This window comes from Lytechinus variegatus, chromosome 9 (genome assembly GCF_018143015.1).
Source record: "Lytechinus variegatus isolate NC3 chromosome 9, Lvar_3.0, whole genome shotgun sequence".
Taxonomy (NCBI): Eukaryota; Metazoa; Echinodermata; class Echinoidea; order Temnopleuroida; family Toxopneustidae; genus Lytechinus; species Lytechinus variegatus.
Window position 1 is genome coordinate 24,460,860 of NC_054748.1, and position 22,805 is coordinate 24,483,664.

At 38.8% G+C, this 22,805-nt stretch overlaps 1 protein-coding gene across 1 annotated transcript; it reads left to right on the forward strand.

Moving 5' to 3' along the window:
* The first annotated feature begins 619 nt into the window (after positions 1–619).
* LOC121422122 (complement C1q tumor necrosis factor-related protein 2-like) lies at positions 620–9,848 on the forward strand. Its single transcript, XM_041616960.1, has 7 exons — positions 620–744; positions 1,730–1,893; positions 1,952–2,333; positions 4,755–4,907; positions 7,414–7,659; positions 8,421–8,495; positions 9,013–9,848. Exons 2-7 carry the CDS (start codon positions 1,747–1,749, stop codon positions 9,189–9,191), a joined length of 1,182 nt encoding a protein of 393 aa, XP_041472894.1. The 5' UTR covers positions 620–744; positions 1,730–1,746; the 3' UTR covers positions 9,192–9,848.
* The last annotated feature ends 12,957 nt before the right edge of the window (positions 9,849–22,805 follow it).

Sequence of the window (22,805 nt, forward strand, 5' to 3'; positions counted from 1 at the left end):
TAAATGATATCGTGCATACTCTTGGTGAATTTTGTGAAAAATAATCAGAAACAAAAAATAAAATTTCTGGGGCCACTGCCCCCCCCCCCCCACTGCGTGCGGCTATGGTAAAGTATGCAATACGTAATAAAAGAAAATAGAACAGGGAAATATGAAATTGATTTTGTCTTCTATTCTCTTAAAGTATTTCACTTTCTTTTCCTCTCGTTATATCTTTCTTTATTCATATCCATCTCTTACCTTCCTGTCTGTCTTTCTTTGTTTGCTTCTTTTTTTTCTTAATTTCTTTCTTTCTTTCTTTCTTTATTTTGTTTTTTCTCTCTGTCATTTTTTTTCTTTGTTTGTTTTTTTCTTTCTCTTTTTCTCTTTTTTTTTTCTTTGTGTCTTCTTTATTTCTTTTTTTCTTTCTATTTTTCTTTCTTTCATCCTTTCTTTCTATTATTCTTTCTTTCATTCTTTCTTTCTTTCGTTTTTATTCTTCCTTACCATGATCACGATCGAAACTATCATCATAAACTAACTTTAGCCACAATTCGTCGATTTAGAGGGCAGGAGCGATCACCAATTATGGTTATTTTTTAAAAAGATTACGAACTTACCATTAAAACAGCCCGGCCTCCAGCACCCCTCTTAACACCGCCACTCTTAAATTGATTTCCAATTGTTTTGGTAGACGTATAGCAAGACATTGTTTCACCAAGCAAAACATCATTGTTTCGTTGAAGGTGAGGCACGCACTGTTAGGTAAGAGATTCTTTTCCTACCTTTTTTCTTGCAACGAATAAGAATTGATTTTTTAATATAAATTATAAATATATATATTAAAATAGGCATGTAGGGTTTTGTCAGAAATAATGCTAAAATACTATGTTATAGCTACATTAATAGGTGTTCTGAAAGTACAATCGAGATGTATTATTCATAAAAGTTGTGATGTTACAATGTTATTATGTATATTCCCCTCGCCTTATATTGTTAAGTCATTATTTCACAATTCCTGCTCCGAAAATTGCCAAATCAGGTAAAGTTACATTCTAGATGTGATTCGATATACGCGGAATAATTGTCTGAGTCCCGCATGATACGTATAGAAGAGGAAGAGGAAAAAGAAAAAGAAGAAAAAGAATGCGTATGCAGGGCCCACTTGAAGAGTGGTTTAATCGGTCTTAGGCGGTTTTGATCGTAGAGTAATCTTATCGGAGCGTATATCAAAACAGTCGTGGCATTCGCATTGATCGTAGAAATTTATTTTCTGAATGGTTGAAATATTTTCGCGATCAGTTGCGAATCCGGCATGGCGTTCATAAGAGATCACACGACGGTGAGAACGAGGTTTTAAAGCAGGGATTCCCATCAGTGGCGTACAGAGGGGGGGGGGCTTGGGGGCTCTCCCCCCCAAAAAAAATGAAGACCTAGAAAAAAAGCAAGAAGGGTGAAACTTGATTTCATTTTCTGAAGGTTTGATTGTAAATTTGTATAAAAAAAAAAAGGAAAAAATTACGATTTTTTTTTCTCGCTTTCTTTCCTCGCTCGCAACTTTTTTTTTTATTAATTTTGTCCGATATGCTATATCTTGCCCCCTCAAAGTTTTTGGCTAATTACTCCATTGATTCACATCACGTTGTATTGACTGTATACATGATTTCATGAAGTTGTGATTCTACTTCCAATAAAACCTCAAGACGAAATGACTTGGAGATAAATATTTCATTTTGCTATCACATCATAGGAATAAGGAGGTTAGCCATGGATACCACGAGAAAGGCTCGATTGCTGGCAGTCTTGATGATATTGGTGTCTCAATATGTCTTCGCAGACCAAGACGTCCCGTCGGTGTCGTCTCCGAACTATCACGAACAACCCGAATCCGAACGACCCGTAACGAGACCTGAAGTCAATCCGAACCCTGAACTCGACCCGAAACGAGACCGAAGTCAATCCGAACCCCGAGGTCAACCCGAACTCTCAAGTCAACGCGAATCCTGACGTTAATACCAACCCCGAAGTCAACCCGAACCCAAACATCGTAGTTCCCGAAGTGCCGCCGGCACCCGATGTCCAAACTGCCGAACCCGAACAAACACACGATCGCGAGAAGAGCTATCGGGACTATCTCCAGGACTATGTTCGCAACAACTGCCACCAAGCCCCGGAACCCAAGACCATTCCCGGTCCGCCTGGACCGCCTGGGTACCCCGGTCCAATGGGTCCCAGCGGGCCTGCCGGAATGCCCGGGAATCACGGGAATAACGGGATTAATGGACTCAGTGGACGCGATGGTTCGCCCGGTGAAAAGGGAGCTAAGGGCGAGCAGGGGTATCCTGGGCTCTCAGGTAAGTGAGCTGACGATCTTCCTCAGAAGCACAAGAAAGGGGAGTGCGATCGCTGATCAGTCATGAAACATTATAGATGAATCGTACACGCTTTCTTTGTATGCACATCAAAAACTGTGGTGTTAACCGGTGTACATAGAGGACCACACCAGTTATTTTACACCGGTGTTAAATTGGAGCACCCGGAATTATTGAAATTCCCCCTATATCGCCTAACTATAAGTACTAGATTAAGTACTCTGTAGTATACCAGCTTCGATCATTTAGCAACTGTTGCTTGTCAAAATTTGTAAGGTAGTTATATCTGGGGATCAAGCAACCATACACGGATCAGGTGGGGCGCCCCATCCCCCTCACTCAGAGACTCCGTGAGTGGTTTACATAAACTTGTTTGGGATAAGAAGATAATTATATACCCCTGGTATATTTTGGATTTACCCTTTCACTCAACTGCAATTTTTTGTTATTATCTAATGACAATAATAATAGTAGTAGTAATAATAATAATAGCAAAAACAATAGCTGGATTCATTAAGCGTTTTTTTTTTACCTGAGGATACAAAGCGCTGCTATTATTACCCGGTTTTAGTTGTGCTGCCTTACAGTGCGTCCCACAAAAACGAAACCGAGATCGATGATTTATCATAACTTAATCACAAATACATTAGAAAAATGACCTACCATTTTAAAACTTAGAATCTCCTCTTTCATCCGCAATTTCTTAGATTATTTCTTATTCACGCATGAGCGAGCAAAAAAATTTGAAGAGGGGATACCAAAATGTCATTTGGCGGGCTGTATCTGGTTTTCAAAAAGAAAACCACATTTTTGAAAAAAAAATCAACATCTGCTCCTTAATTTGATACCTCAATTACAGAAAATGGTCAAGAAATAACAAAGTTCTGGTTATTTGAATTAAGGCTTGAATTTCAATAATTTCATAAAATGAAGAGGTTTTACAGGCTAGCGTTCAAACTCCTCGAATTCCGTTTTGTTGACGATCGGCCATGCATTAAGTCTTTTGTTAACCATGCGATAGCTTCTGTGGGTAAAGGTAAAGCCCCTTTTACACCTTCACGGAAGCAACACGGATCATCCCGGATTGTCAATCCGGGGTCATCCGTGTACAGTCCGGGACTACCGTGTACACTCCGGCTACTCATCCGGTGCCATCCTTGATGTACCGGCATGTCCGGGAGAAAAATTGAACATGTTCAATTTTTCATCCCGGAGTACACGGACTGATAATCATCCGTGTTCATCCTTGTAGCCTCCTTGTACATCCGTGTAGCTACCGAATGCATCCGGGAGGCTCCTTGTAAGAACCGGGTGATCCTTGTTGATACCAGCTTTATCCGGGGTCAAATGTTTGTATTGTTTGCGTACATGAACAATAGTCCGTATTCATAACCAAGCACGAGCATGCTCCAGATGCTGCAAAAAGGGACGAAACTTCATTCTAGCAAGATGCCGGCGACAAGAAGTGGTAAGGTCCGTGTAAAGACCCAGTAACATCCGTGATCATCCGGGTATTCCGTGTTGGCTCCGGGAGCATATCAAACAGGATCCCTATTGCTACCTTGCCTATCCTTGTAGACTCCGTACTTTTCCGTACATATCCGTGTTAATAACCAGTTAACTCCGTACTCACTCCGGGAATGCCAGGAAAATACAAATTTGGCACCCCGGATCATCACGGACTGAGATCCGTGTTGCATCCGTGAAGGTGTAAAAGGGGCTTAACCGGCGAAAACACGTGTATTAAATGAAATTATGGAAATACAAGCATTGTTTCGAGGGAACGTAACTTTTTTACTTCTTGACCATTTTTTTGTAATTAAGGTATCAAATAAAAGAGCAGGTATTTAACTTTTTAGGCATGTGATTTTCTTTTTGAAATTCAGATACCCCCCCCCCGCAAAAATGAGTTTTTGGTATCCTTTTTTCAAATTGTATTGGCTCACTCATGCGTGAATGAGGAATAATCTAAGTAATATTAAATGAAAGAGGAGATTCTAAGCTTTACATTGGTAGGTCATTTGTCTATTGTATTTGTGATTAAGTTATGATAAATCATCGCTAAATCTCGGTTTCGTTTTTTTCTGGGACGCAATATAGGCGCTGAAGCATTCAAGGAACTTCTTCCTACCGGGTACCCATTCAACTCACCTGGGTTGAGTGCAGCACAATGTGGGTAAATTTCTTGCTGAAGGAAAACACGCCATGACTGGGAATGGAATCCACGTACCTCATCTTAAAAGACGGGAGTTATTACCACTAGACCATATAAGAAACAACAACATTGACACCCATACGATTATTTTGATTTATAGAATTTACAATCTATTCATGGTATTAATTGTGCGTTTTTATTGTCTCAACAATACGTATGACAAGAACTACCACTCTTCCCCTTTACAGGTGCACCTGGTGTACCCGGAATGAGGGGTGATGAGGGCCCGCGTGGAACCCCGGGGAATGACGGGATGATGGGCATGTCAGGGTCGGTAGGCAAACATGGTATACCTGGTCGACATGGACCCCCTGGAGATCAGGGCTTGCCGGGGATTGAAGGTAAAATCAGGGATGTGATGATGATGATGATGGTGGTGGTGGTGGTGGTGGTGGTGATGATGATGATCACCATCACCATCATCATGATCATGATCATCCTCATCATCATCATCATCATCATGGTGGTGGTGATGATGATGATGATGATGGTGATCATGATGATGATGATGGTGATGATGATGATGGTGATGATGATGTGGTGGTGGTGATGATGATGATGGTGATGATGATGTGGTGGTGGTGATGATGATGATGGTGATGATGATGATGATGATGGTGATGATGATGATAATGATGATGTGATATTGATGACTATGGTCAGTGGCGTAACTACGGGGGGCATGGGGGGGCACGTGCCCCCCCCCCCATTCGGCTGGCAAAAAAAAAAAAAAAAAACGGGGAAAAGGAGAAAAAGAGGGAAAAAGGAAGAGAAACGTAGTGGGGGAAAGAAGAAATTGTTGTTTATCATAGTGTTATATTATATTATATAACATACGAAGCATTTTTTCACAACTTTATGAAACATTTTTTGCTTGTGTCTTCATTGTTCCTGGTGCTCGCATAGACTTTTTAACGAGATATATAAATCTGCTGTACTAAAGCCTCCCGTTTTCAAATCAATATACAACAAAATAATATATATCCTCGCAATTAGAGTTATTATTGTTTTAAGTAGTGATATATTTTTATTTGTGATGACTACTGAAAGTTATTGCCCTATTTTAAGGTCTTAATATAAAACATTTCCTGTCCGTGCTAACGTTCGCATTAGTGGATTGGTGAGATTTTTGCTCTTCATGAACTCCTAAAATCAGTCCTTAAAATGTCAATTTTTCTGATCTGAATATCAAAAAATTTGAACTCGCGCTTCGCGCTCGCATCATTTGGTTAGTGAAATACGTGGGGTCTTAGTGAATTCCTACAAACATGCCTTGGAATGCCCCTCTTCATGTCTGAATTTCCTAGATTTTCAGCTCGCGCTTCGCGCTCGCAGAATTTCATTAGTGAGATGTGTATAATAATCATGATTACAATGACTTCGAAAAGTGCTCCATGTGTTTAGATGTAATTTTAATCAAATCAGCAAGCGCTTGGCACTCGCATTAGATGACTATGGTGAGATATGTATACTCTGACTTAATATAGTCCATAAAATATCCATGTTTGTGGTCAATATATACAAAAATTTCAGCTCGCGCTTCGCGCTCGCATTATTTGGTTAGTCAAATACGTAGGGTCTTAGAGAATTCCTACAAACAACCCTTAGAATGCCCCTCTTCAGGTCTATATTGCCTAAATTTTCAGCTCGCGCTTTTGCGCTTGCAGTATTTGATTAGTAAGATGCGCATGATAATCATGATTACATGACTACAAAAGGTGCTTCATGACTGTGTTTAGATGTAATTCTAACAAAATCAGCATTAGATGACTATGGTGAGATAATTATACTCTTAATGGATTCTGAAATATAATCCTTAAAATTTCCTTGTTTAGGGTCAATATATACAAAAATTTTAGCTCGCGCTTCGCGCTCGCATTGTTTGTTTAGCGAGACAGTTAAGTATCATGATTACAAAACAATTCGCTTATAATGTAAATTTTTAGCCGTCAAAAAAAATTTCAGCTCGCGCTTCGCGCTCGCATTATTTAACCAGTGAGATACATATCCGTTTGATGGCACTGCATGTCCTTCAAATGTCTCCCTAAGTGACCCGACATTTTTGCTGGTGCCCCCCCCCCCCCCCAATGCCGTGACCCACGGTACGCCACTGACTATGGTGGTGGTGGTGGTGATGATGATGATGATGAAGATGATGATGATCATGATGATGGTGATGGTGATAATGATGATGATGACGATCATGATGAAGATCATGATGACGATGATATGTTGACAATGAAAATGCTATTGATGGAAAGAAGTATTGACAATAATGGCAGATGTGATGATGATTATGATAGCGATGATAAAGGTGTTGACAATGATGAGGTTGACGACGATAATGAGGCAGATGGAACAAGTGATGATGATGATGATGATGCCCGGTGATGATGGTGGCAATAATGGAACGAATAATATCAATAATTATGATGATGACGATGATAGTGTTGTTGATGATGATGATGGTGGTGGTGATGGTGATGATGATGATGATAATGATGATGATGATGATGGTGATGATGATGATGATGGTGATGAAGGTAATGATAATGATGATGATGATGGTGTTGGCGACGATGACGGTATCGGTGACAAAAATGGTGATTATGTTGATGATGATGATGATGACGATGATGAATGATGATGACGTTGATGATGATCGTAAATGATTATGAGGTAGACGTCTATAGGCTAATACACTATTTTTTCGTTGCTTTGTTGTTACTACTACTACTAATACTACTACTTCTACTACTACTACTACTTCTACTACTTCTACCTAAACCATAAATGTCATGTCGTATAATAGATCGTCGCATCTTCTTGTTTGTTGTTCTACAACAGGTCCAGAGGGACCGCGTGGGTATAAAGGCGATCGGGGTGACCCCGGTGTCGACGGGGTCTGCAACTGCGACTCTCAACCTCAGCAACGGTACACACCCGGTTCAGGAACGTCGGCTTTCTCCGTCGCTCGGACGTCGGGCCTGACGGCGACGGACGGTCCGTTAACGGTGACGTTTCAGCATGTCTTTGTCAACGTCCATGATGACTTCGATATCAACACCGGGAAATTCAACTGCTCTTTACCAGGCAAGATTGTAATCGCATAATGGACAGAAATCAGTTCGTATTCGGGTCGCATCGTGTATATACGGCGGGCTTAATTCCTAGTTAAAAAACACCAATTTGAACTGCTATAAATCTATCATAATAACCATCTGTGGCGTATTTATTTTTTTATGTTATGTAAAAATTTGTCACAAAATTTTATCTTTGTAATAAATGTCAAAATCTTGCATGCTCACTCGCGTCGCTTGCACACATCTTTTTTACAAATTTGCCAGATACGCCATATCTGGCCCCCTCTAAACGTTTGTCTCATTACGCCACTGATAGCCATTGGAAATGTTTTCAAAAGTAGAAATATGAGCTAATATTTCTTGTTGAGTTCATATTTGTTCATGTACGCGTATGTTCTCAATATACTTTATGGCATAAAATTGGGTACAGATGGTGCACGTGACGTCACAATAAACCATGTCCGTTCATTGAACATTTGAGAAACATTGGTTAAAAACATGATGAACGTGAATCAGATACCACTGGCGGATCCAGGGGGCATACTGTAAAAATGCCGTTAAAACACAAGTGCCCCCCCCCCATATGAAAGTGAAGACGTTTTCTCTTTTTTTTTTTTGCTTGTCAAATTTTTCCTCGGGAAAATGTGCCCCCCTCCCCTTTGGAAAATCCTCGGTCCGCCCCTGTAATATACATAGGCCCTATCGTATTTGAAAAATATGAGGAAAACTGCCTCAAGCCCCTTTTAAGCCATTTTCTTTTTACATTTTCAGGACTCTACTTCTTCACGATAAATGTCTACAAGTCCTCCACCGTTAACTATCCTCTAATCCAAATACTACTGAACGGTAAGTCCCAAAATAGCAGTGAGTCCTTAAGATATTGTGTCATAGATATATTCTTATTGCTAATGGTAAAAAAAAAGAGATAAATTGCATTTAAAACACACTTTTTGTCTACTTGTAAAACAAAATAGGGTCTAATTATTTGGAGATGCAAAAAGGATGAACAGTTACGACGAACTAAGGCATGTCTTATGGGAATTCTTTGTCTTTAACTGAGGTTGGCATATATTCACTCAGACTGAGTAGGGTCCATCGACCCCATGCATGGCCATGGCCGTACGCATATTTTTTGTTTTCCGGGGGCCGGGGGAGGGACGGGTATTTTTTTAAGAAACAAGTTACGCTTTTCATTGGGGTGCTTTCACACTTTTTCAAGTGAAATTTAAAAAATTTCGTGCATATTTTTGGTGACTCTTGTGATATTTTTTCAATCAAAAAGGGTAATTAATTTTTCAAATTTTCTCGTGGGCAACTGCTACATATTTATGAACATTCTTTGCACGTCTGACTGTTTTGACAGGTGAGCACCAGGCAGCGGTGATCGACTACGGGAGCACAGACACGGAGGATTCGACCACGAACAGCATCATCCTCAGCCTCAACCAAGGCGACCTGGTATGGCTCCAGCTCTACGATGGGCGTGAACTCTACAGCAGCCACTACAGATTTACCACGTTCTCCGGGTTCAGAATCGGCTAGAGGTGTAACGTCTTAGCAAGCAAAGTGTTTACGGCGCGCGTATAGTTTAAGGGTGGATATGTAGAAGCCCGCTTACAAAGATTGTTGTCGTACGATGTTACAGTTACCAAGTCAGCTTTTCTGCTTTCTATACTTTTTAAAATACCATGTTACTTTAAAATGTGATTAAGAATTCTGGAAACCATTTCATAAATTGTTCATTGTTATGATAACAAATTTGCAATAACAGTTTAAAGCGACTGAAATAATCCACATTGATTCGCTATTATGATTATAAACTTGTTATAGAAATTGTCTATGAGTTATTTTCATAAGTCCACGTTATGAAAGGGACCTAGAAATTAATCTAGTTTCAGAGTGTGGTAAATTGCCAATTGGTTTAAACCACATTCGACAACCAGTTCGTCTAATAAACACTTTGTCTACTGGCCACCTAGTCTATTTAGCATTTCGTCTACACTGTTTAAAAAAATTAAACATAGTTGTTTACTAAATGAACTTTACTGTAGTTGTTTGAACAGTTTAAATAAGTGTTTAAAACCTTTAATTACAAAGTTTCATTTGTAATATTTATTCTTCAATAAATTAAGCATGAAGGTAAACAACTATGTACGATTTATACTATAGGCTATAGTAACCAGCGTTGTTTTAAAATTTTGAACAGCGGTTTTACTGTGTCATTTATTAGCCTATATATCCAGATATCAGGCTTGGGCTATTCACATTTCGTATGACATTCATTTGATATCTGACACCACGTTGTCTAGATGGCTAGTATGGGCGGAAATCCCAGGGGGGACGTGTCCCCCTACCAAAAATAAAAGGGGGACACAATATCAATGTTCCCTACTATTATTTGTATTTTATGATGGAAAGAAATACATCATTCAAAATCGAAATAAAACATGCATGTATTTTGGACGAGATGACCTTACAATTTGGGGTGATAACCTTTTATTTTTGCTTGTCAATTTTTCAAGCCCTGCCCCCCCCCACCTTTCGGGAAACATTTCCGCCATTGATGGCTAGATAAACTGTTCATGAACGGAACTTTAATTTGACAAAATACAAAAATCGAGACTAGACCTACTGGGCATAATAGAGAAGCCTAGACTGAAATTATATAAATAGGTTAAGTGTTGTGTAGACCGAACAGCAATTCTGGTAGTTGATCAAATTGCGGGTTTAGCTCATTATAGTCTTAGACCTTTCAGAGTTATCATGAGTATACACCAGCTGCTTGCTGGTAGCGTAATAAATATGAATGCTCAGACTACCCCCCCCCCCTTATCACTTGAAGCCATTTTTTTAGTGGTATTAAAGGGATGCTCCGGGCTGAAGGTATTTATATCTCAATAAATAGATTAAAATTCATAAACAAAAATGCTGAAATTTGATCAAAATCGGATGGCAAATAGGCCTAGCAAAGTTATTGAATTTTTGATGAAACAGTTCTAGGCATGTCTTCATGAATATTCATCAGGTGTGCTGATAATGTCATATCCCCACTTCTTTTTTATTACATAAAATGAAATTTATTCAAATATTTTTTTGTGTGTGTAATGGTGTGCGGGTGCGTGTGTGAGGGTGAGTGTGTAAAATAGAGACTAAAGTTGGTCGAGTGGGTCACGGTGAAATGTGTGTGCGTGTTACTCTTTTCTGCAAAAACCCCTTTGTTTTACTTTCAGAAAACAAGCATTTTTCATTTTTATTTTTTGTTAATAAATCGATTAGTATGGACACCATAAATGTCTTTTTCTGTTGTGGTAATTGTAATTTTTTGGTTGCTGTTGCCTTGCAGTAAAGAATTGTTATATTTAAAAAATCGCACAGAAAATTAAACATACCCTTTTATCTTTTTTTTTCATTTTATTGGAGATGGGGTCAGGGTCATGGCTTTCTTCTTTTGTGACATACAGATATTTATGTTAGTGTATTATTGATGTAGTTGTATGAAAGATAAAATTCCAAGCTATTTGTTGTTGATTCAAAGAGCATGCGACATATTTTTAGAAAGGAAAAAATTCCCAAAGTATGTAAATTTAGCATGGGACCTGCCCCGCGGGATGAGGAAACGTGCGCCCCCCTCTCTTAATTTCTCTCTCTCTCCGTCTCCCCCTTCTCTCTCTCTCATCCTAATGGGAGAGTGTCTTAGTCCCCCCCCTGCCCATGCACAAAGCCAGGACTCTCGAAATTAGCATGCATGGATTTTAGAAATGCCCCCCCAAAAAAAAAAAAAAAAAAAAAAAATCCGTACCAGTTATAGCCGCATTCATGATACTGATTTGAATTTGAAATTATTTTATTGGCATATTTCTTTTACTATTATCATTGATTGCCAATAAAACTTGTTTGAAGCATTTAATTGTTTTTAAATATTCGCAAATCAATTTTATTTTTTCTCATTAAAAACCAGGTTGACTAAAAAAACCCGACAGTGTGCGAGTTTTGTCCTAATTTTCACACTTTTGCCCGACCCATGATCCCTTCAATGAGAATAGTCAATGCTGATTTTTGTGTGTGTGTGTTGTTCTTATCATTTTTTCATTCCGACGGATAAACCTTGCCTATTCTTCCCTAGCTCGTTGCTCGTTGTGGTTTTTTAAGCTATAAGTTTGTTATTCCGAATGTTGACTATATACCGAAGGTTCTTTATTCCGAGGTTTTGAAAAATATGTTAGTCCGAAAGAAAGTGGTTTCTTTAGGGACGCACTCCGAAAAAAAAAACATGACAGGGAGAGCGTAATGCAATCGGGTTTAATTGGTAGGAATAAAGACAAGAAAAACTGAGACACTGAGAAAAAAGAATATCGAAAGAAAGGAAGGATCTGCTATCTGCGGAATCTGAAGAGGAGGTACGCCCTCTACGTCAATGAAGCATACCTCCTCCGAGGGAATTCCCCGTTCAAAATCATTGTGCCCGCCGCACTCGTGCGAGTACTAAAAGCTGGATGACTGCGTGTTGTTTTGTCTGGAAGGGGATCACTGTTTCACATTCCTAGCTACTCTTGCTACTTAACAAGTTTTTTTACCCAATGAATGCACTATTGTCGAGCAAGTCCCGAGGCGTTTCGGCGTATTGCAGCTTTAGTGAGACTGAGACCATCTGAGTGCACTCAGTCACAGTCAAACGTATTGCGAGGTTAGTATAGCTAACCCAGGGAGCTCCCGCCCCCTGCGCGGGCGGGAGCCCAGGGTCTTACCGTGTATTTGACCATACTCGCGGGACTAGCGTAATTTATGGTCTAAATATTTCTCCAAATGAATGGTGAAAACAGAAATTATGCACTTACCATGATTATGTGGATGAAGGTCTAATGAGTGGCAGTTTTCCTGACATCTGAGCACAGACTGGAACCTCAATCCTTCGGCCATTTTTGTTATGAATCGTAACAAAATGGCCGATCAAGACTGGGGTAGAAGGAGAGAACTTTTCGTCTTTTGGGGGTTCCAGTCTGTGCCCAGATGTCAGGAAAACTGCCACTCGTTCTCTAATCTAGTCATGCTAGTTCTTTGCTCTGTGAGCTTTTTACTTTTATCAATATCATTCTCTCATCGCCTTTGGCTCTGAGGCAATTAAGACTTCCATATGTCGGATTTGTCCCCTCCACTAAAATTGAAAAAAAAAATATGGAGAAGGTTTCCCATGAATTATCTAAGATATATCTAAGAGATTTAAAGGACAAGTCGACCCCAACAAAAACTTGATTCGAATGAAAAGAGAAAAATTCAACAAGCATAACACTGAAACTTTCATCAAAATCGGATGTAAAATAAGAAGAAAGTTATGGCATTTTAAAGTTTCGCTTATTTTCAACAAAATAGTTATATGAACGAGCCAGTAATGTACAAATGAGAGAATTGATGACATCACTATTTCTTTTGTATTTTATTATATGAAATAATGTTATTTTCTCGTCATTGTCATGTGACATGAAGTTTCATTCCTCCCTGAGTGAACACGTGGAATTCCATTATTTTAACATTTTGTGCTTCAGGCAAGGAGGTCCTAATCGTCAAATTCGTAAAAATTGAAATATTGTATAATTCAAACAATAAAAAACAAAAGAAATAGTGAGTGACATCATCAAATCTCTCATTTGGATGTAACTGGCTCGTTCATATAACTATTTTGTTGAAAATAAGCGAAACTTTGAAATGTCATAACTTTCTTTTTTTATGTCCGATTTTGATGAAATTTTCAGCATTGTGCATGTCTCATTTTTCTCTATTGACTCAAATCAACATTTTTCTGAGGTGGACTTGACCTTTAAGAAGAAAAAGTTGGATACATACCAAAATATGGCTTTATTCCATCAAAAATTCGAGTGTGTGTATTTCCCAATGGCATTGGTTTATTTAGTCAGAAAAATAAATAATACTCTTGGAGAGTAGACTAGTCGTAATATCGGTGGATAACCGTTATGAACCCCATGGCTTTCAACAATTCCAGCTAGCTCAGTATGTTAAGGCGACAGACAGAAGATGCCTCGATCAGCAACGACAGGTTCGAATCCAAGTTCCAACCGGAAGTAAGAAGAAAAAAAAGAAGAAAAAGAGAACAAAAGAAGGGGGTTTTGGAGAAGTATTTTTTTTAATCAGTGGAGGGGACATATGGAAGTCTTTCCGGCTTTGATTGAGTGACAGTAAAACTAGACAGCTAGAGTAGCAAGATTCTAAAATGCCACTCGAACTTGTGACTATTTCAAAATAACTTTTAATAAAAGTTTTATCATTAATCTAAGATGCTCTGAGACTAAACTCTAGTCTAATCACCAAGCCAAATGACACTCACACTAGTACAGAAGTAGATCAAATCCTTGAGAAATTGGCAAAACATGCAGTGATTAAATAAATTTCGACAAGTCGGGTCCCTTTCCAATTAATAATCAGAGGCGCATGGACAGTATGGGAGACAATTTCCAATATTGGAGTCTTTATTTACAAAAGGACAAAAGAAACAACACCAATAAGAGCGTAAGTTTTTCCACCCAAAATTTTGTCTCACAAGGTCAGGAGCCCATTTATTCTGTGTGTGGATGACAACAAAAGTCTGGATGAAAACAAAAGTAGACGGTGAATTTCTAAAGTAGACAGTGATAAGGGATGATTAAATTCAGGGGTAAGGGGAAATTTTAAATAATCAATTATTTCATCACTTCCAAATCTTTAAAACATGGTTTACACAAGGTAAAAATCCATAATCACTCAATTTTGTTGATGCAAAACTATTTTGGAACTGTAATGTATTAATGCTTATATCCAGAAAGCTTTTTTTCAGGACTAGCCAAACATGTTGGTATGTTTATTCTCACAGTTTTTTCCTTTTTTTTCTTTTTTCCTTGTTTCTGAAATGTGTTTGGGTTCTTTCTGATTGTAAGCAACAATTAACCCAGCCTGGAACGGGGCTGGGAAACAGGAAAACGGTTGTAAGATTTTTGACCTCTCTGACCAAGCGCATGGCTTCAGTGAGTACAAGTCTATGGCGACAACTTGTTTAGGGGCCAAAATGTGTAAATGAAGCCTGCAAAAAAACTGTTATGGGGGTAATTTTATATTTTGCACACAGAGAAAAACTTATTTTGGGGGTGTTTGAAAATAATTTGGCCACGCATGTGTACAGCAATATATTTGACTGCCCCCCCCCCCCCCCGGTATCATGGTAACTTTACCATCCAATGGTACATGAAGTTACCATTGGATGGTAAAGTTACCATGATGGTAACTTTTATGCAACGGGACCCAGATCTACAGTGATATTTAGCCTTAACTAAGAATTACAGATTTTCTTATGAAATCAGACTGCTTATAGGCCTACTCTCATGTGTCTTTAAATCACAGATATAATTTCCACTACTGGGCAGCAGAGAGTACTTTTAAATCTCTTCTGGCAAGGTTTTTCTTTCTGCTTCAAGAAGCATGGCTCTAAAAGGCACACAGGATAGCTACGTTGGTTTAAATGTTGGCGGGAAGATTTATCGGACATCTCGCACAACTCTCTTACATTATCCAGACGGTAAATTGCCAATTCGTCTACTGCCATCCCGTCCACTCACCACATGGTCTACATTCATTTCGTCTAATGCCATTTCGTCCATCAACATTTCGTCTACCACCCATTTCGTCCAATCACCATTTCGTCTAATAGCCATTTAGTCTAATAGCCAGTTAGTCTATAGCCAATTCGTCTACAACCATTTCGTCTACCAACCATTTCGTCTAAATCCATTTGGTCTAATGCCAAATCGTCCATTAACCAGTTCGTCCACCGTTCATTTGGTCCAATAGCCATGTCGGCTAATTTCAGTTGGTCCAATATCCACATCGTCTACTTATCAACTCGTCCAATTGCCATTTCGTCTAATAGTCATTTCGTCCATCAACCATTAGGTCCAATAATCAGTTCGTCTACCAACCAAATCGTCTACTAACCATTTCGTCCAATTCCAAATCGTCCAATAGCCATTTAGTCTAATAGCCATTCGGTCCAATAGCCATTTCGTCTAATACAAATAATTTGCGTTATCCGAGGAGGGGAGCGAAATGACTTTAATACCTTGAAATTATTGATGATATTAGTTTAAAAAAACCCTAAAAACTATGATGATAACTACTATCGCAAGGGTCGATTCAGTGGGTACAGCAATTCAGGCACCCCCACCCCCCCAAAAAAAACGCACACACACATATAAAAGGGGGAACTAAGATGGGGAAATGGAAAAGGGTCCTTTTAATTTAATTTGTCGCTCAATTTTTATTTAAAAAAAGAAAGGAGAATATTGTATTCCGATATCAAAATACGATAAACAGATGAAAGACAATATAGCCTTTAAAAGAAATATTATTGATCAATATACCCCACCCCCCCCCCCCAAAAAAAAGAGCTCTTCCCGATCTGTCCTTTCTTCTTTCCCTGTACTATCCTCTCCCTTTTTGTTCGTTTCCCGTCGCTAGAAGCCCGCCTGCGCCTAAAATAAATGTAGGCCTAGTAGTATTGACAATAACGATGAGTATAATGTTTGTGATATACTCATGCTGTAGCAATTAATGGATATAATAATAATGATAATCATCATAATGATACTAATAAATAATAATAATAATAAAAAATTCACAATAATACTACTACTAATAATAATTATGATGATCATATTACTAATATTAACAAAAATGATAATAATAAGGATAATCATAATAGAAATAATATACATAATTAAAATAATTACTACCACGTAGGCGCAGATCCAGGAGTTTACAGGAAGGGGGGGGGGTATTGAAATCACTAGAGTAGAATTTTGGTCGCGAGTATATAGGCCTGCCGGGTATAATTATAACACATCCCTTTTGCGGATCTAGCTTTTGCTAATGGGGGCAGGGGGGGGCTGTTGCTCGAAAAATGTTCATTCATTTATATATTCCCTGTCTGCGGATCGAAGAGGGTTTTTTAATTCCGTGTTTTTTTTTTTTGCTTGCGCGAGCTGATCTTTTTTTTATAAACATTTTATTTCATGTAGGCCCACTATTATTTTACACATAAAATCGTAAGTCTTGACACTGTTTGAAATCCTGAACATTTCTCTAGATTAATAACTAATGCGAGGATTGCAAGCGCGCAGCGCGAGCTGAGAATTTTCCATATACTGACATGAAACAGGGGCGTTTTAAGGACTGCGTTTAGGAAATCTTGAAGATACATATTTTACTTTTGTAAATGCAACATCACAGTGCGAGCTGAAATTTTCCTATATTCAGACCTCAAAACGGGACACTTTAATCACTTTTTGTAAATTTGTACATAATGCACATCTAAATAAACAATGCGAGCGCGGGTCGATATTTGTGATATTCTGACATGAAAAATGACGTTTTAAGGACTGTTTGTAAGCATTCATAAAGTGGATACATAGGCATTTCGAGGAGGGCAAAGCGTCCGCCCCTCCTTATTGACGGCCCCAAAAAGAGAAAAGGGTGGGGGAGAAAAAAAGAGAAAAAGGAAGGAGGGAAAAGAAAACGGGGAATGAGACGAGAAAAAGCTGAAGGGAGGAATTAGACATTGACAATCCACGTCACTATATATCCAGTTAAGAAATGAATATACAAACATGTGCACGGCGAGTTAAAAAAAATGATATTTCAGGACACTTTGAACACTCCCTGTAATACAGGATACATAATTATCTTAAAATGAACAATTACTGCAATTATTGCCGAAAATGTTGGTTATTGACATAAAGAAGTAACAGATTAAGGATTGTTTGAAGGAATTCAAGAAGAGGTGGATGTATCATAAATAAAAATGTGAGCGCGCAGCAAGAGCTGAAGCTGTTTCCCTATTTTCAGATCTCAAAAATGGGAGATTTTAATCATTTTTCTTTTGTTATTATGTACAGGATACATATCTCAATAAATTATTAATGCGAGCGCGAAGCATGAGATGTTTCCCTTTTTTTTTCCTTTTCCCCCTCTTCCCTCTTCCTTTTTTCCCTTCTCTCTTTCTTCCCCATTTTTTTCTCTTTCTCTTCTTCTTTCCCTCTTTTTTTTCTCTCCCTTTTCTTTTCCTCTCTTTCCTTCCCTTTTTGGCGCCCCCTTTCGCCATCGCCAGTATACCATTCCGTTTTTCCTCGCCCGTATCGTGTATGTATAACCTCGATAAGACACACATTGCTTCCCCCTTTGGGTGGAAAACACTTCCATAATGCAAAGTAATCAATGACGAACAACACTAGTCAACAGTGATAAAATAAATCAAGAAGTTGAAGAGAATTGGTAATTAATTAGGCCCACAATCGCGAATAGTGTCGACTCGGGTCGTAGAGGGCGCTAGTGCAGCATAGTAGACCAGTATGCGTATTAGACGAAATGAATATTAGACGAAATGGTGATTAGCCAAAATGGCAATTGGACATATTGGCTATTAGACCAAATGGCAATTAGACCAAATGATTGTTAGCCGAAATGAGTTTAGACCAAGTGATAGTAGACCAAATGCAGTTAGACCAAATGGAACATGGACGAAATGAAAGTAGACCAAGTGGTTATTAGACCATTTGCCTTTAGACCATTTGGCTATTAGACCAAATGGGAATAGACGTAATGATAGTGGACAAAGTGGCTATTGGACCAATTGGCAAAAAAATACCATTAGACCAAATGGCTATTAGACCAAATGATAATAGACGAAATGGCTATTAGACGAAATGGCTATTAGACGAAATGGTGATTGGACGAAATGGTAATTGGACCATGTGGATAGTGGACCAACTGATGGTAGACGAAATGATATTAGACCATGTGGGTAGTGGACAAAATGGCAGTGGACGAAATGGCAATAAACCATCCAGACAGCTTCTTTTCTGGTTTACTAGATGGCAACATCCCATCTGCGAAAGATGACCAAGGGAATTACCTCATTGACCAAGACGGTAAGATATTTCGTCATGTCCTAAATTTCTTGAGGTATGGGAAACTATTGCTACCGACAGGTTTCGATGAGTACGACCTGCTGGAATGCCAAGCTGATTTTTTTTCAGCTCTTATCGCTCAAGGCATCCGTGAAGAGAATGTTTTCATCGATGTAAAGGTCTTTGAGACAACAAGAAAAACATTGATGAGAGAGAAGAACTCCTATTTCACCAAGATGCTCAGTGAGGAAGTTACAGTCTCCAGAGACAATCAGGGAAATTACGTCATTGATAGGGATAGCTCTGTGTTCCACCATGTACTTGGATATCTCAAAAAGGGTGCTGTTCTTGATCCAATCACAGATGAGGAGCTGGATGCTCTCGACAGAGATGCCAAGTATTTTGAGCTCAAAATACTTGCATGTCACCTTGAAAGCATATCACGAATGAAAGAAGACTATCATGACTACTTTGAACTGTATTTCTGTCAGGGTTGCGAAGAACACGCAGCCTATATAAGGACAGTTAACAAGGAAACATGGGTTTGTCCTTGGAATGGCAAGGATTACTGGGTGATCAATATGAGATCTAGAATAATCAGTCACATGTCCGAAATTATTCCTGAAGTGAGTTCTGGAATGGTGGGCATTGATGACTTCGGTCTTAACGAGCCTGTTAGTGCACAAGATGTGAAGAATTTGTTTGAACGTCATGCTGATCCAAATGACAAAATTTATGACAATCCAGTGACCTCGAAATGCACAAAAGTCCCTATCACGGAGGACTATTGTTAGGTCTTTGATAGTAGGCATGATATTGCATGTTCTTTTGTCTCAATGGAGAAGGGTGAATTACTGACACATTATGAATACTTGTTTACCAGATTGATGAGCTTGTAGGTAAACAACAATGTCACAGAGTACAATACTCATTACTGTATGACACATTTCTGTCTCACAGAAAAACTGCAGGAGTGCTAGTTAGAACATGTTACCTTGAGTTACCTTGAAAGACCACACACAAATCTGCAGTGATGCTAGTTAGAATATGTTTCATTGAGTTACCTTGAAAGAACACACACACACAAATCTGCAGTGGTGCTAGTTAGAACATGTTACCTTGAGTTACCTTGAAAGACCACACACAAAATTGCTTGGGGGTTCCTTGAGTTACCTGGAAAGACCACACACAAAACTGCAGGGTGTTAGTTAGAATATATTTCCTTGAGTTATCTTGAAAGACCACACACAACACTGCAGGGTGTTAGTTAGAATGTGTTTCCTTGTGTTACCTTGAAAGATCGCACACAAATCTGCAGACGTGCTAGTTAAATATATTTCTTTAAATTGAGTTACCTTGAAAGGCGACTCACAAACTGCAGGAGTGTTAGTTAGAACATGTTTCCTTGAGTTACCTTGAAAGACCACACACAAATCTGCAGTGGTGTTAGTTAGAATATGTTTCCTTGAGTTACCTTGAAAGATCGCACACAAATCTGCAGTGGTGTTAGTTAGAATATGTTTCCTTGAGTTACCTTGAAAGATCGCACACAAATCTGCAGTGGTGTTAGTTAGAATATGTTTCCTTGAGTTACCTTAAAAGATCGCACATAAATCTGCAGGGTGTTAGATTATGTTTCCTTGAGTTACCTTGAAAGACCACACACAAATCTGCAGTGGTGTTAGTTAGAATATGTTTCCTTGAGTTACCTTGAAAGACCGCACACAAATCTGCAGTGGTGTTAGTTAGAATATGTTTCCTTGAGTTACCTTGAAAGACCACACACAAATCTGCAGTGGTGTTAGTTAGAATATGTTTCCTTGAGTTACCTTAAAAGATCGCACACAAATCTGCAGGGTGTTAGTTAGATTATGTTTCCTTGAGTTACCTTGAAAGACCGCACACAAATCTGCAGTGGTGTTAGTTAGAATATGTTTCCTTGAGTTACCTTGAAAGACCACACACAAATCTGCTGTGGTGTTAGTTAGAACATGTTTCCTTGAGTTACCTTAAAAGACCACACACAAATCTGCAGTGGTGTTAGTTAGAATATGTTTCCTTGAGTTACCTTGAAAGACCACACACAAATCTGCAGTGGTGTTAGTTAGAATATGTTTCCTTGAGTTATCTTGAAAGACCACACACAAATCTGCAGTGGTGTTAGTTAGAATATGTTTCCTTGAGTTACCTTGAAAGATCACACACAAATCTGCAGTGGTGTTAGATAGAATATGTTTCCTTGAGTTACCTTAAAAGACCGCACACAAATCTGCAGGGTGTTAGTTAGAATATGTTTCCTTGAGTTACCTTGAAAGACCACACACAAATCTGCAGTGGTGTTAGTTAGAATATGTTTCCTTGAGTTACCTTGAAAGACCGCACACAAATCTGCAGTGGTGTTAGTTAGAATATGTTTCCTTGAGTTACCTTGAAAGACCGCACACAAATCTGCAGTGGTGTTAGTTAGAATATGTTTCCTTGAGTTACCTTGAAAGACCGCACACAAATCTGCAGGAGTGTTAGATAGAATATGTTTCCTTGAGTTACCTTGAAAGACCGCACACAAATCTGCAGTGGTGTTAGATAGAATATGTTTCCTTGAGTTACCTTGAAAGACCACACACAAATCTGCAGTGGTGTTAGCTAGAATATGCTTCCTTGAGTTACCTTGAAAGACCACACACAAATCTGCAGTGGTGTTAGTTAGAATATGTTTCCTCGAGTTACCTTGAAAGACCGCACACAAATCTGCAGTGGTGCTAGATAGAATATGTTTCCTTGAGTTACCTTGAAAGACCGCACACAAATCTGCAGTGGTGTTAGTTAGAATATGTTTCCTTGAGTTACCTTGAAAGACCGCACACAAATCTGCAGTGGTGTTAGATAGAATATGTTTCCTTGAGTTACCTTGAAAGACCACACACAAATCTGCAGTGGTGTTAGCTAGAATATGCTTCCTTGAGTTACCTTGAAAGACCGCACACAAATCTGCAGTGGTGTTAGATAGAATATGTTTCCTTGAGTTACCTTGAAAGACCACACACAAATCTGCAGTGGTGTTAGTTAGAATATGTTTCCTCGAGTTACCTTGAAAGACCGCACACAAATCTGCAGTGGTGCTAGATAGAATATGTTTCCTTGAGTTACCTTGAAAGACCGCACACAAATCTGCAGTGGTGTTAGTTAGAATATGTTTCCTTGAGTTACCTTGAAAGACCGCACACAAATCTGCAGTGGTGTTAGTTAGAATATGTTTCCTTGAGTTACCTTGAAAGACAGCACACAAATCTGCAGTGGTGTTAGGTAGAATATGGTTCCTTGAGTTACCTTGATAGACCACACACAAATCTGCAGGGTGTTAGTTAGAATATGTTTCCTTGAGTTACCTTGAAAGACCACACACAAATCTGCAGTGGTGTTAATTAGAATATGTTTCCTTGAGTTACCTTGAAAGATCGCACACAAATCTGCAGGGTGTTAGTTAGAATATGTTTCCTTGAGTTACCTTGAAAGACCGCACACAAATCTGCAGGGTGTTAGTTAAAATATGTTTCCTTGAGTTACCTTGAAAGACTACACACAAATCTGCAGTGGTGTTAGAATATGTTTCCTTGAGTTACCTTGAAAGATCGCACACAAATCTGCAGTGGTGCTAGATAGAATATGTTTCCTTGAGTAACCTTGAAAGACCACACACAAATCTGCAGGGTGTTAGTTAGAATATGTTTCCTTGAGTTACCTTAAAAGACCGCACACAAATCTGCAGTGGTGTTAGTTAGAATATGTTTCCTTGAGTTACCTTGAAAGACCACACACAAATCTGCAGTGGTGTTAGTTAGAAAATGATTCCTTGAGTTACCTTGAAAGATCGCACACAAATCTGCAGTGGTGTTAGTTAGAATATGTTTCTTTGAGTTACCTTGAAAGATCGCACACAAATCTGCAGTGGTGTTAGTTAGAATATGTTTCCTTGAGTTACCTTTAAAGATCGCACACAAATCTGCAGTGGTGTTAGTTAGAATATGTTTCCTTGAGTTAGCTTGAAAGATCGCACACAAATCTGCAGGGTGTTAGTTAGAATATGTTTATTTGAGTTACCTTGAAAGATCACACACAAATCTGCAGGAGTGTTAGTTAGAACATGTTTCCTTGAGTTACCTTGAAAGACCACACACAAATCTGCAGTGGTGTTAGTTAGAATATGTTTCCTTGA